This window comes from Oenanthe melanoleuca, chromosome 10 (assembly GCF_029582105.1).
Source record: "Oenanthe melanoleuca isolate GR-GAL-2019-014 chromosome 10, OMel1.0, whole genome shotgun sequence".
In the NCBI taxonomy this organism is placed as follows: Eukaryota; Metazoa; Chordata; class Aves; order Passeriformes; family Muscicapidae; genus Oenanthe; species Oenanthe melanoleuca.
The window spans coordinates 8,624,604-8,640,748 of record NC_079344.1 but is presented as its reverse complement, the minus strand read 5'-3'; the positions used below and the strand labels follow the sequence as shown (position 1 = coordinate 8,640,748).

At 36.9% G+C, this 16,145-nt stretch overlaps 1 protein-coding gene across 2 annotated transcripts in view; it reads right to left on the bottom strand.

The window, feature by feature from the left end:
• ADAMTSL3 (ADAMTS like 3) overlaps positions 1–16,145 on the bottom strand; it is a 168,760-nt gene that overhangs the window by 131,112 nt on the left and 21,503 nt on the right. For both annotated transcript variants that reach the window (XR_008841284.1, XM_056499487.1), the window contains exon 3: positions 8,511–8,630. Coding sequence is in view for 1 of the 2 variants with exons in the window: in XM_056499487.1 (XP_056355462.1) it covers positions 8,511–8,630 (120 nt within the window). In the remaining variant the exon portion in view is untranslated. The remainder of the gene's footprint in view (positions 1–8,510; positions 8,631–16,145) is intronic.

Below are 16,145 nucleotides of genomic sequence, written 5' to 3'. Positions count from 1 at the left end.
TGACACACCCAGCACCAGGGAATTGAATTGCCTTGGATCCTACAGTACCACAACCTGAACACATTCTAAGCTCTGAAAATGGACAATACAATTGTCACCAGTGATCCTGTCAATGAACCTACATTTACCGTTTTTCCTGTTATTGCCAAAATTGATAATTAATGTATGTAATTTTCTCCCATGTAAGCAAACAGCATTTGAAGTTTAAGAGTAGAAATAAGTTAGGTTTAACTGGCAATACTGACAGTTATTTTGAAACAGTACAGAGCAATTAGAATTGGTAAAGAGATTGTTCTTTAGTTGTCCTAACTAAACTGAACTAGTTGTTCATTATGCAAGCATTAATGAGATCAAGAACCCTTTTAACTATTTACAAAAAGAAAGCCAAAAGATACAGATTTTCAGAAGAAGATTTTTCACTTCATCTTCTAGTAGTGGCATACAAATTGGAAGAAATCTAGGTTCAAGTAGATCTCTACTAAAAGGGTCATTGTGATATTCAGTCTCTCCTATAAATAATTTCCCTACACTGGACAAGCCTAAAAGGATGACTCTCAAGGATATGAGGGATATTATCCACATGCTCAACAATATAAATCCTATTTAAATTACCCACTGCCTTGCAAAACAATGTAATTCTATCAGAAACACCTTAACACAGGATGAATCATTTTCTCAAGCAAGCATTTTCCTAACCATTATTCTAGGGACATAATAAACTAAAATTTCTTTCATTTCTTTACTAAAGCTTTCCATGTTAAAAGGAAGAAGCTGCTCTAAACTCTCACAGGGATTTAAATGTTATTTGTGACAGAAATGACACAGAAAGAAAAAAAACCCATATTGATCATATTCATCCTTCATGAAAAATTCAGCAGTACAATTACATCTTCTCATTTGTACAAAATTTAATAGGAGCTTAAACAGCTCAAGAAGTTTAATAAATTTAGCTGAATTATCAAAAACCCAAATACAATCTGCTCTTTCCTTGTTTAAGACCAGAGAAAAAACAGTTTCAAAATGTTTGTGCTGTATAAGCAAAGGATTAATGCACCATTAGGCTTTATCAGCCTAAAACATCCTCTCATCCATGTATATCTGAAGAATGACTTTCCAGTTCCAAGCACTGCATTTCCCACAGTACTTGAAATATATCTTTTTGATTTAGAAGCACTTCTCTACTGTATCTCAATGAACTCTTATTGATAGATGATAGCAGCACTACATCAGGGCTGTGTAAGCACAGGATTATTTCTGTTACCTCCAGACCTCTCAGTCTTAATTTAGAAGGGTGAACCTAAGCCTTTATTATTGTCAAAATTCTTGGATAAGAACATGTGCCAGCTTCTGGAGGTTCAGTAGGGGCATGAGGAGGTCAGTGGGAAATTCACATTGCATTGTATCAATCTCTCATGATTTAATCATTGGGCTCCTCTAAAGAATATCAAATGAGCACCTAGTCTGTATAATGTTCATTCATTTCATCAAGTGTCCTGTTAATAGTCTACTGTAGCAGAAATGAGTTAAAGAATTTGTACACATCCTTCTGTCTGCTCCTTGGAGAATAAAGAAAAAAAATAACAAAAAAAGAGGCTTTTAATCTATTGCTAGAATCTGAGAAATGTATTTGGGAAAACTTAGAATTGTAAACATTAGGAGATGAAACACTGAATGTGAGCTTAAAATTTTCCATCTTTTATGAAAAATTTGCATGGTAGAAACACTAGAAAAGCAAGGTATTTGGTATTAAAGTGGCTTTTTCTATCTAGCTCAACCTCAAACTGAATAAAAATTTGTGGCCCCAAAAGTATGTCTAAGAAAAAAGGAAGAAAACCTGCATAGCCTTTTATCATCCACTGGAGCACCTCAATATCAGTCCATTACCCAGGGGAGCAGGAATAAGAGAAACAACTAAAAGTTTTGGTCCATTCTCCTTTCTTGCTTGAGAAAACATTTTGGGGGGTGACCTTTGCAAAGGAGGGGTCCCTTCTGCTACCTGGGAATCCTGTGGCAGCTGCTGGGGTCAGTATCATCACAGCCACAGAAGGACTACAGACCCAGGCCAGGGAGTTTCACCACAGAATTTGGTGGAATAGGATTACAGTCTCATAGAACTGAAATGATATAAAATGTGTTTTCTGCAGCAACTGTGCTATTACAGATTCCCTGTGAAGGCTGTTATACTGCACAGGGTGAACACCTACTGGCTTCTGTAAGTATGATTTACACACAGAGACCTTTGGCAGGGCTGGGACTGAGGCTGCAATAGAAAACAAGAAAGTCTGTAATTCTTAGTGCACAAAGAAACATGGGCTGCAAACAGCAGTTCCACTCTTTTCTCTGAACAACAAAACCCTGAACTAAAAATGGTAGTTAGTGCTTTAAAAAGTGCCAGCTCCCCACTCAGTTTGCCAATAAACAAAAGTATTTAAAAACAGTTTTCAGTTCACTAAGCAACCTATCACACACAAGTAATGATATAATTACTCGTGCATATGCTGCTCACACACTTCCAGCCAGCAATTAGCCTAAACAAAAGTATTGTTTGAACAGGATCATGCCTGACTTATGCAGTACCAGTCTCTCTAAGAGTAGTTGTGCCTGAAATTGTAAGTGGTTTTCATTTTCTCTTAATCCTTGCCTCCTTTTCCTCTTTTCCACTCCAAATCAGAAACACATTTCACTTGATTATGGAGCTAACTTCCTTAAAAAAAAAAAAAAAAAAAAAAAAAAAGCAACCAAAAAATACACCCTTTAGAAATAGAGATCAAAATTAAACCTGTGAAGGAAAAAAAAAAAGTATATGTAAAAAATGCATGTAATTAAAAATATTAGGGAACATCTAACATCACCTTCAGTTAACTTTTCAGAGAAACATCAAATAATGCTTTTTATCTTCACACATGGCTGTAAACTCCTCTTAAATATCATTTAAATCTCGTTATGGACATCTGTAGGATTAGTATGGAGTACCACAAACCTGACCTAGTGATTTGTTACTTACACAAGATGTCCCAGCTAAGAGAATGGAACAATTTGCAGGACTCAAGTCAGTGAAATCAGGGTTATTCTAGTTTCAGCAGACTGGCTGAGTGAGGACTGCAAGGCCAGTCCTCTACATAGCAGAAAAGGAGTATTTCCAACACAGTGCTGAAATTCCCACAGCCACGTATTAGTGGCTGCAGTTCTGGTGCTTGGATAAAATTAAGTTTATCGGTTCATTCTCCAAATACACAAATGAAACCACCAAGTGTTCCGTAGTGGAATGTTTTCATTGTAGAAGAATGCCTGAAATAGTTTGTGGCCACTTGAAAACAGTTTGTTTATTCAAAAAACGAATCTCTAAATCAAGAGCTAGACATTGAAAATCAAGATATAAATCTTTTTAATAGTTCTGGATGCTTTTTCAGGGTCTCAACAAAAGTGGCTTGTACGAATAACACAAGTTTCAGGCTGCTTCTCAAACCGAGAGAGATGAAGCTTTAGTGCATGGGTCACAAGTGAGCCACTAACTACAAATCTTCCTCCCTTCCCGGGATTAGAGCCTGTCTTCACTGATGTGTTAATTTGCAGTAATGTCCCTTACATGACTCATCTCCAGGCCTGAAAACATGTGGCTCCATTTCTCTGGTGATTTAGATGCAAACTACCCGGCAGAGGAACAAAAAGACTCAGACCCAAAGCCAGGCTGTGCCTCAGGTACCCTTCCAGAGGAGGAGGATGGAAAGCAGCAGCAGGTGGAAAGGGGAAAGAGATGAAAGAAATTGAGGAAAAACGGATGTGAGCCCAGCAGGACCCATAAAACAACTTCTATCCACACAAGAGTTTCCTTGGTGTAACATGAAAAACATACAGTACAAACACAAACAGGTATTGCTGCCAGACTGCAAATAAAAAGGTGGAGTAATAGGTTCCATCAGTTTATTTCAACATTATTTTTTTAAGTAATTCAGATCCTGGGTTCCATTGCATTTTTTTAAAAATTAATACTTAAAATGCCATGCTCCTTTTTCTCCTGAAAAAGCAGAAGCCAAGACAGACTATTTCTATTTGTGGAAGACAAGGCTTAAATGAGAATATTTATTTTCCCAATTTTGGCATTCACTTTATAACAAGGCACTTTTCTAGCAAACCCAAAGAAAGAATTAAATTAGCTATTAAAGGAGTTATTAAATTAACTGTAGCAGCTGCAGCCTGGGTATTACAACTTGCACATCTAGTTGAAAACAGACTGACCAGTTTCTACCTTACCTTGCACAGTTAAATGCTCACAAGTCTGATAGTGCAGATTTTCATTAATATTTGTTTAGAAACAATAGATTTCTTTGCCAAGATATGACTACTTAGAGCCATATATCTAATTCCAGAATCAGGCTATCCTTATTGTGAGTTTAAACTGGTAAACATCAAAAAATTTAGAAGAAGCAAGGTCAACTAGAAAGCCAACTGGTCAAGCAAACATTTTCTCACTTGAAAGATAAACTTATTTTCCTTTTTCTTTCCCTTTCTTTACCCACACCCCCAAGAGAACTCTCAGCCAGCCAGCCAATCAAAGTGGAAATGTACTTCAAACACATTCAGCCCAACCAAGTTTTCACTGCTGTCCTTCTTGGTGGTCCGTCATATGGAATGGTTTTAATACTTGGAAGCAATACCTTAAGTGTCAGAAAACAAGAACATTTTATTTCTGCAAGAAAGCTTTCCAGTACTACTAGTATTTTGGAAAAGAAAAAAATTCCTTGTAGTAGATTAAAAGGTGAAAAGCCAAAAGAAATCAGAAAGAATACTAGGAAACTATTCCCTATGGCAAGGTTCAACATGTATCTCAAAGTTGGAGAAAGAGCTATTACTTGTACATTTATTTCATAATTTCATTTACTTTCATATATTTCTTCAGTTATTTAACTATTTTCATGAATGGTAGGAGGGGGCATAATTTTTTTAAATCTTAAATATCCAACAGCAGTTGAAATCTTCTGCTATGCATCAAAATCTGGTACCAAGTTAGGTTAAACTGCATTGACTCAGTAGAACTTCAGAAATGTAGGATGCAAAGCACATTACCATACATCACTTGGTGAACAATACAGAAGCCTTTAGAAAATGTCAATTTAAACATTTCTACATTTCTGTCCTTTGGGATCCCTCAGAAGTATTTGCTTTGAATCACTGTTTTTCCCTGAAGACACAGCAATAAATGTGTCAAAACTATAATGTCCCACTCCATGCAGATGTTACCCCAATGAATCAGTGTCAGTATTTAATCAGATCTTTAAAGGCATTTTCCTCTGTAGTCATAGAAGTGGTAAAAAAATATATTCTCTGAATTTTTAAAATATCTAGCCAAGGAATTTTATCTGCATGTAATTCTTAAATACACACAGAGCAACAAAATATGCAAAGAGGTTAGTGCAGTCCTGTACAAAAATGAGAGCACAATCCTGCCAGATTAAACCAGAACAAAATGTACTATCTTGCATGTACAACATGAATCCATGTGTAATTCTGCTGGGCTAGAGCAGAGTACAGTGTGTTCCTATTAATATTTACTCATCTTTCATTTCAAACTGTAAGCTTGTCATTTCAGATAGCAAATACTTTTGAATATTTAAGTAACAGCTAGTTCTATTTTACTGAGATTACTTACTAACAAAGGAATGAATGATTCTGATTAAACTGGCTCCCTGCTTGAAAAATATCACACACAACAGCCAAAGAAAACCCCTTTGAAACATTCCTGTGTTTGGAGGATGTAAGGAAACTAATCTTGGATCATGACAATGATGATGCTGCTATATAAAAATATTATCCATCTATCCCTGGAAATTTTATTGGCCTGGATAAAAGGAACAGTGCAAGGGGGGAAAGGTACACTTGGGAAGATGGGGATAGATGGTTTTCCTGCAAGTGTCTCAAGACTGGTTAGCCAAAAGAACAGAGGCTGTGAGCCACCCTCTCTCCACCTCCATCCCACAGTGTCAGGAACCTCTCTCCCCTTTTATCTGTTCTGTTCCCTTCCAGGGACATGGGAGGAGGAATCACCTCCACAGCAGAGCAGATCAGACTGATCTCGTTTTACTAGAGTCAAGTGCACGAGGTTATTTCAGTTTTCAGGTGTAATTTGGCATGTACAGGAACACCAGGACCCCGTAGGGATCCCAGAGGACAATTCTGGACATCAGGGAAAAGGAGGGGATGTATCTCCCAAAGGCCAGCAGCCTTTCACAGTAGGACAAAGTAGAAAATGAACTGCTAAAACTAAATTAAGGAATTAAGGTGTGTGAGAAGATGCTGCTGCACTCTTTATTTATGTGGTAACCTTCCACTATTGATTCCATTACTGTGTTGGATAGGTTAAAATGGGCTTTTAATGCATATCTAGTCCTCTCTTTTTATTCACCTGTGTATTCTTATCACATTTATCATATATCAAATATATCCACCCCAGTTTATAAAAATTCAAGAGATTACCCAATGAAGGATTTTCACTCTCTGGTTTTAAGACTTCCACCCATTCATACCAGTAAATGTCAAAAGAAAAAGTTGAATGAAACACAGAGAACAACGATCTAGTTTTCTGACCCAGCTGGACCATGATACAATTGAGTTTTGTATTAACATTTCAGCAAAAGTATATTTATAACTATATTACTACAAACCTATGTTTCCTAGAAAATCAAGGAAAAATCTTTCTATTCACCAAAAAAATCTTGGTTTACTTGCAGGAAGGTAAAGCTAGAGATATAGATCAGTTCCCATCTGCATTCAATGTATTCATAACTTTTAATAAATAATGCTTAGGAATGGAATTTTCTTTCAAAAGAAACTACTGCTAATATAGTTGCTTTTACTTTCAACATTTTGATGTTTCAGCACCACTTTCAGTTCCAGGAATTCAAACTTAATTTCATACTGCTAAGTGTCTGGGAAGAGCAGGCTTCAAAACTAAATCACATTTATGAAAGAACAGAAGCTGGCCATATCCTAGATCCAATTCAGATCTCAATGGAATTAATGGAAAACTTTCCAGCAAATGGAATTCTTTCCATCAAATGGAATTGGGCTTGGAACTGGCTTCTTTATAGAGCTATGCTGGTATTTGAGGGTTTTTCAAGGGGATTCATTTTGTTTGTTTTTTAATCAGCTATATTATTCACAGAGTCCAAACAGTCTAGTCAAAGAATCAGACTAAGCCTCTGTTATATTTGATTTATCATCATCTCAAAAACGTGCTCCACTAAATGGAAACTATTTTGATCAAAGTGTATAACCTTTATAGTGTTTTTCAACTACTGTCATTAAATGCAGCCTGAGTTGCAGCTGCATTTTACTGTCCTGTAAGTTATTGCTTTCCCAGGTGTTTGGTCCAAGGAAGGTCTTATCCAAGAACCTTTTCTGTTGATAATCAAGACCCTCTAGGGAAGCAAAAGTATGAATTACTGTAAACATTTAAACTAAATTCAAACAACTCACAGTGGCTCAGCATGCTTTCTATTGTAGCTTTTCTGCTTCATTTTGTCTAAAAGCATTGTCAGTTTAAAGCTGAAATAAACTCACCTTAGATCTCTCTTTTAGGATAGTGATGAGCAAACTATTTTCTTCAAGTAGCTCCTGCAAGGAGCCCATCTTTCAAATAAAACTGCCCATCACTGACAGAACCATACCTTGTGATGCAGGGAAAGTTTGGCTCTTCTCTTACTTCTACAGGGAGTGTTTCCCAACAAATTCCCTCCTTTTACATTAAGAAATGTACTGTAAGTGTCTATGAATGTAATTCAGACAGTTTTGATGTGAAATTCGACTGACTCCTGGAACACATTGTGTTATGAGTAAATTTCCACAGCACGCCACACATTTCCTAGGTTTACTTCAGATCTTTTGCCAAGATTAACAGCATTTCTTTCATGTTGCTTTCTTTACATTTATATCTATATTCCATGTTTAACATAATGTTTCTATGGGTCTGGAGAAAGCATTAAAATTTTTTAACTTCAAAAAAAATTGTTTCTTTCTAAACAGTGTTCCATCCATTATTACACTTCCCATTTGTTTCTTCATAATTTGCCCAACCTTCCCTTATAAAAACTGCATTAATTAATACAATATTCTGTCTTTTCACAAGCTGGAAAATGCAAAATCTGCCTAACACTGATTTTTCCATTAAATAAAACAAATTTAAGTCAAACAATTCACAGAAAGGACAATCACTTTGAATTCTACACATCTTGCAGATGTAACTATAAACATCTATTAACACATCACTAAAATTGCTGCTTTTGTCTCCATTACATCCTATTAATATTTTCCAAAAGTAGTTTTACTTATTATTTATGCAACTAAGTACTTTAATTTGGATTTTGTATAGTGTGTTATCATTCAACTTGATATAAATTTGGCATGCCTTCAAAAGATAACACACATTCTCTATCTTGATCTTTTCCACAGTAATCTTTGTCTCAGAGCTACAAGAATGAATCAATTTGGATAATTTTCACACATGGCACACTGACCTGGTCATCATAACGGTAGGTGAGGAACTGTTCCCCTGTGGTATCCTCAAGAAAACTCCCCTGTGGAGAAAGTGCAAACTCAGGCAAGAAGTATGCACCTTGGGACTGCTCTGCTGCTGTCTGCAAGAAATTCAGAAAGGTCACGTTACATCTGCTACAAACACAAGTAATTGTTTTAAAAAATTATGCATATAATTACAAAATCTAGACATGAACTTCTGGAGGAAAAAAAAAAAACCAAAAAGTGTTGTGTTTTAAGGCATTTCTGGGTGGGTATTTTGCTGTGATGGAGACATGCTAAATACCTACAGGGGTTCAAACCAAACAAGATGCCTCAATAGCAGAATAATCTACTAAACCAAAGGAGACAATCTCTGGCTTATCAAACATCACTGCACAAAGACATTCAAAAAGCAATATTACACTTCCTTTTTCTTTATGCACTTCACTAAAGAAGAGCCTACTCCAGGTAACAGGCTTTTGGTTAAACACAACATATTTATTTTGACAGAAAGAATCAAACTCAGGTCAGAAGATATCTTGAGGCTTCATGTAGTCCAACAGGGTAACCTGTGAAGCCATGACACCATGAATTACTTTCCTATCTTGCAGGAAGATATTATTGCAAAGAAGAAATGGGGAGTGGGAATGACTGGAGTGAACACAGGCACTGCTGTATATTAGTTCAGGATGCTATTCACAGCTGGGCAAGAGCATTTGAGAGCACACTGGGAAAGAAAAAAAGGGCTCATTTTAAGCAAAAAGAAGCTACTTCTGTCAGAATCACAGCTAGTACCTCCAGCTGGGCTGTCTGACACCTGGGCCCTGATTAGAGAAACAGCTTTTGCTTAGAGGATCTGTGCCTGGTCAGCAATCACAACACACCTGAAATGTGCTCAACACACCCTGCACAGGCTGGGCCAACACCATCTCACTGCACTGAGCTCTCAAGAAACCCAGATATGTAGCAAATGTTCTGCACAGACTCTTCTGCTCTGATTCCCTCTGCATTTAACACAGCCCTGAGAAGCCATGGTTTGCATACTAGAGAAAATGAGCAATCTTTTGAATGCAGAATATTGAGTCCAGCTGTGTAGTGAGCACAGGGCAAGGAGATGAACATTACCTTGTAAAAGGTTGAAACCTTCCAGGGAAGAAAAAAAAGCCTGAAATGTGCAAGTTACAGCTGGACATTAACCAATGAATAAAGTTAATAAATAGGAGTATAATTAAACTGTATATTTTGACATTTACACAGCAATTTCACGTGAAAGCAGGCAGTTGCCATCACCCAGTTTCTAAACTCTTGGCTAGAACTGTAGCAAATGTAGGTGCCAGCAAACTAGAGATTTCTAAAGTAATTGACATAATTTAAAGCAGTTTGTAGTGGAAAAGGAAGGTAAGACCTACTGCACTTTCTCTCTTGCAGTAAGCAAGAAGCTCACACCTTATCTCATAAAAAGCAGATGCATGTCATTTGCAGGATGGTCTGGAGAAGCTTACAGTGCTTTTGCTTACTCTGTTGAGAGCTGTCAGCTTCTCAGACTGCAAACCCCATCAGTCCTGACAGCATCAGATTAACATACTTGGTTTAAATCAAGCACTCTTCATATAAACGAGAAATAGCTTGCAAAGGACATGTCTAGACTAGAGTAAAGGTCATATTTCAGCATGCAAGACTGAACAAGATTGTAAAGAGGATTTTTTTATCAGGCCTACATAAGAGTAATTCACATTTACACTGTATTATCATTACATTTCCATAAAGCTTATTACAGAAATCTCACTTTTACACTTTAGCCAACTGACCTTATTTATGCATAATTAAGTAATAAAATATGGAGAACAAAACTACATTTGGTAACAACAGTTCCCCCATAAGGCCACCAGAAGAGGTCCCCAGCTCTGCTTCCTGCTGAACCTGAGCTGGCTGCAGCTGAGGTGAGCCTTGATCTGAGCCCAGCCCAGACGTGGAAGGGGCTGACATAATCTGGCACCTTTCCCCACTGGTTTCACTGGGCTATCCATTGATCCTGGGTGAGGGAATATGGCAGTGATGTAATCCTATGATTTCAGCACAGGGCTAATGGATAAGAGATATGCATTCTACATCTCAAGTGGCCTGGGTTAAAGCTCTTATCATTTCTACCTCAGTTTTGCCAGGTGTAAAACAATTACAGCACCTATTGACCTATCTTAATGGTGTGTTGTTTAGTTTAGATTTGTAGAATACTTTGGAAAAAGAATCCTGTTAAGCACTAGTGATTTATAAAAATATTTTTGGAAGATTTGCCTAACTTACAGGCAGAAGACAACCAAAATTATCCCACCATACTTCTTTAGTTAATTGTATCTAGCACACCGCTGCCTAATTTCTCATAAATTTGTCAGTAGGATACAAAGCAATAATCTTGCTTGTATTTCTCATCTGTGTAACTTAAACATTTAAAATACAAAGTCTTTGGACATTAATCAGTCTAATGCTTTGAATATAAAACATGCCAATATTTGAAGCTGAAATAGCAATTTGATAAACATAAGAAGAGAAACTAGGGGTTTCTAACACACATTCCATTTTCTCGTGAAAAGCTAATGAGCAGCTAGGCACTTGAGGAGCAGAGGAATGTTTGCTAGATTCAGGCAAGCAAAACCTGGCTTCCAAGCATGGAAAAATTCAGTGTAAAATGTGGATACTTTATAAGGTTTCTCAGGAGGTTACAATGGAAACTGATTGCCAGCTGCAGCAATAGGTACTGCTACCTGTCTGGTATAAGTCAAGTAAGAAAGAGTACAGGCAAGCAATTAATTTTAAAAATAAAAAGAAACACTAAGAGCACACTATCAATTGTCATGGCAAAATGATGTTGAAACCAATTAATTACATCTGATAAACAACCCAAACTCAGAAGTTAATTTTTAAAAAAACAAATCTTCAAACGTTCAGAGAACTCTTTCGTATCCACTAACCAAAGCAGCAGAAAAACATTTTTGCCCTCTAGATGCAGGCACCTTCAAATAAGCTGCATGTTCCTAATGCACTTTCATTCATACATTGTACTGAACATAAAATATAATGTTTCCATTTAGTCCATTTTATTCCCCACTGAGGAATCTACCAATGCTCCTTATGAGGATTTTATATTTCTATGGGCACTTTGGCTTAAACATAATTCAAATTTCAACAGTCTGTGGGTTTATAGTATATTTGAGATCATCTCTGAATGACTTAGCTAATCTGACATAAATTCATGTTTTAAAGACTACGAGTGCAAGTTTCAAAAAACAATTACATTTCATGCTAGTGTTTTAGGTCTGTTTAATGGCCAGTTTAATCTCAATAGCTTTAAATTAAATGTGTCAAATTACAAGTACACTTAAGATTTAAAGCAGGCATTTTAAACCAGCTTTTGAGATCTTAAGCAGACAGTAGAAGGTGATTACATAGCCAAAGCAGATATAATACTAACCACTACATAAAATTCATTGACATTAATATATCATGGAGGAAGAAAGTATATATTACCTACTGACAAAAAAGAAAATATAAAAGCTGGAAACAGAGCAGTGTTTGAAAATCTTTCTAGTCGATTAGGACATGTAACTTATCAGTCAGAAACTGAAAAAATAAGGTCTTCCATGCTACATCTTTCTGCCTATGTGATCAAGGAGAACTAGCAGAAGTGGCAAGTGTGAAATGGCACTGGGTTTATTCAAGCTTTATGCTGGAGCACAGCTTTGATCTCAGGCTGTGATTGTTTCCTCTCTCACCACTCCCCACCTGAGTGCTGAAAGACCAAATTACTCTTCCACTTTCAATTGCACAGGACACAAAGAATTGCCTGTATCCAAGCCTCTGGTTTTAGATCTCCTTCCACCAAGAGCTGCACATTGTTTTGGCTGCTGCCCAGTTTCAGTGCTCTGTAGAACACTGAGTAGAAGCATCTGCTCAAGTTGCTGGATTTGAGGATTTGATTTTATTTTATTATTGAGAGTAAGAGGAATGGTCACAGTGTGCTTCCCAGCCAATACTGCCATTAGCTAGAAGCAAGGCTGGGAAGGACTGACCTCCCACACACAGCTGAGCATCTCCCAGTGACTGAGCACAGTAGGTGCTGCTGGGGCACACCTTCTGGTTCACTTGACCCAAAATTAATCCCACTGGCACATTCTGAAACCACCACACAATGCAAAGTACTTTAACTGCTCTTTTTTTTTTCCTTAATACCCAGGATTCATGGCAACTATTGCCATCCAGCTTACTTAAAATTATCAAATCACTAAACTGTAGAGTTTTCCATTAGTAAAATTTATAAATATTAATCACTGGTCATTCCTTTCAAGTTCGAGAGCAACAATTTCATCCAAGGATTTAAACTGCTATTGTAATTTCACATAAATTTAGAAATCTGGTTTAGTCTACAGTTCTTGGAGATAATTTGAGACTAAAGCCAATATAAAGCTCAACCAAACCTTGTAATTGCATGCTACTATTCTACTTAATCACAGCCACCAGGAGATTTGAAAGTGATTGTTCCATATTTATATATAGAAAGCAGCAGCTTTAGAAAGCTTTTTTTCTACTAAATTTGAGAAAACAGATGCAATGTCTCAAAGAAACATAATGAACATAATTAGAAATCAAACATTAATATTTCAGGTACAGAGGAATTTTTAATTTTAGAGTTTCTTGGCACCAAGAACCACATACAGAGAAAAGGAAGAACTTGGCTGTTATGTACACTTAAGACATATAAACATGATCTAGATTTAAATCAGTCGTTCCCTAACCAAGCCTGTGTCCTTGCTAAAATTGGGAGCATAATGAGAGCAAACTGGAGCAATGCAGTGGAAAGCTCAGAATGATCTATTCCAAATGCTGAAAATTACAAATACCGTGTTCTTCCTGAAACTGCCTCAATATCTTACTTTTAAAAAGAAACACAGACAAAAGATAAAAGGTTCAATCAACAAAAGCTTTACAGTTATGCACAACTTGCACTACCCTGCCCAAAGTAAATTCTATAAAGAAAAGACAAATACAGTGAAAGGCAGTTTGCTTTCCATAGTTTTGTGGCTCTTTTATTAGCTCTTGTTGGAAGTGGAAAATGGGCAGTGCTCATTTCCAAAATCGTTGTTTTAGGGGAAAAAAAAAAAAAGATGAGAAAAGCAAAATGAGAAAAACTATCTGCATTCTTAATGACTTGTAAATACATGTTTGTCAGATTAATATGCACAGCAAGTCCAATCATATACCAAAATGTGTGTATTCCCATTTAATTCAAGTTAAATATCTGTCTCCTGAGCTGCTGCAGCATTTGATTTATGCCCCAGGGAAGTAATATACCAGCTAAGTAGCAGTTCAGTTTAATGGATTTTCAAGGACTCCAATACAAAAATGTTAGATAGAGCACAGCGCTCCAGCTTCATCACAACATGAAAAAGTGAATTTGCAGATAAACAATGTCATATCAACAGTTCAGAACTTTGGCTATCTCCAGAGCAAGCAATCCTATGAATAAATATCTAGTAAGAGTCAGATTAGCTTCTGTCATGGCCAAGATCTACAGAAACAGCTTCCTAATGCTAGACACTCTGAAACATTTAAAGACCCTGCAAGTGAACCGAGTTTCCACAGAAGCTGCCAGCAGCTCAGCATTTCTGCAGACCAGGCCAATAATTTAATTATTAATATTAAACTAAGAGGCCAGCATTTCAAATCAGAATTAAAGTATAAATGTCATTTCTCCTAGAAAAATGAAAGAAGACTTGGCTGAAGTCAAGCACTTCTTCATAGAAGAATCCTGAAAGAAAACTTGGCTGTCAGATTTCATCAGGGAAGTCACAACTGAGACAATGAGACAATCTGAAACACTGAGTCAAAAGCTCTGCTGGGGACTGAACTAGAGTGGGACACTCAAGGATTGTTCTTCCATGTTGCACGCTCTGTATTAGTTAAAAGCAGACTTAAGACATGTCTAATTTAAGCCCAAATCTAATTACTTTTCCTCTCATCTCTCATTCTAGGCCTGCTTGAATGTGAAGAAATAAAACAAGATTGGAAAAATATGCCTCTGAGATGAAAATACATACAAAGATAAGCAAAAGACAATTCTTAAATATTTTGGATAAGCCACCGTTTTTCCAACACAGGAAAATACTGCCAGCAAGCAACTTAGAAACTGATAGTTGAGCTATTGTTTGAAGTGTCTGTCACTGAAAACTGAATCTAAGCTGTAACTATAATCATATTCACAGCTGCAGGAAAGCAACTGCCTACATCATCTGTGCTGCTGAAACCATCCTGCGCCCATTCGAGCACTCGGAGTCATTCCAGTGGCTGGAATGTGCCTAAGATCACGTCACAGAACAAAAGTGCTCAGCCTGAACCTTTCCTCAGGCTCTCAGTTTGTGCAGCCTTAAGCCAACACTGAAACAGGAAGAACAATGGAGATCATTTAGTTTTTAAATTAAGATCCCATCTTTCAGTCTTTTCAAAAGGGCATTTCTACCACCATTTCTCTTCATTAAATGTAAATACATTTTCTTTGGCATAGCTTGGGCTGCAGACTGACATCAACACACTTTGAAATCTTTTTCTGCACCCTCTAAAATTTATACTAGTGATTAAGCTTTTGGATATTTATCAACAATTACTTATGCTTTCTCTTGCTATTGTCTGGCTAAAAGATTAAACATTTCACTGGAAGGCTCCAGCAGCATTTAGTCAAAACTTCATTTACTTTCAAAAACCAGCTTAAATATCCACTTTGCTTCATATTTCTAAAACTAACATGAACCCTGAAGTTTTCCTTCTTCCAGTGTAGCTTCTTCTAAACTGTGTTAGGCAAACTCTGCCTTCTTTCCAAAGAATTGACCAAAAGTGCTTAAAATTTGCTCTAAAAGAGCAGCACCAGCAGACTGAAGCTGCTCCCAGAGATATCAGTGGCAAAACTCCCAGGGACCTCCCCACAGAACCAGGGCCCAAATCCAGCTGCAGCAGGACAGCATCCCTTGCAATGTAACACTGGTAGGTCTGTGAGCAACACTGCTCACTCTGTTCTCTCTAGATTTGTATAAATAAGAGCCAAGGGGTAAAATTCAGCCCCCAGAAAAGATAACCCCAGAACAGTTCACTTCCAATTATTGTCAGAAGGTTAGTGACTGTGGATCAAATCCTGCTTTCAAAATATGCAATGCCCAATTATTTCCCCAAGTCTTTAGCTTAGCCTTGGGATATGGGGAAGGGGCAGAACAATCTTTAGATCCAAAACAATCTACACTGGTGAGTGAAGATTCTACCTGCATGTTCTCCAAAGCTTGTGCTTTGGGGGCATAGGAGTAGTTGGGGGATTTTTTTTTTTTTTTTTTTTTTTAAGACTGAATCCCCTTTATCAACTCTCCTCTATGATGAAACAGTGAAAGAAAGAAATATCTGGAAATGAGACAGAAAATACCATTTCGCTTAAACCCCTTTTTAAAATCTTGCAAGACAGACATAAGTGACTGAAGTGTAAAAAGATATTTTTATCACCTCTTTCACCATATGCTCCATTATTCCAGACAAAACCTCCTTTTTATTCCTTATTTAGTAACTTAATAATTGGTAAAATTCTTGTCATAAAGAAAGTCTTTTCA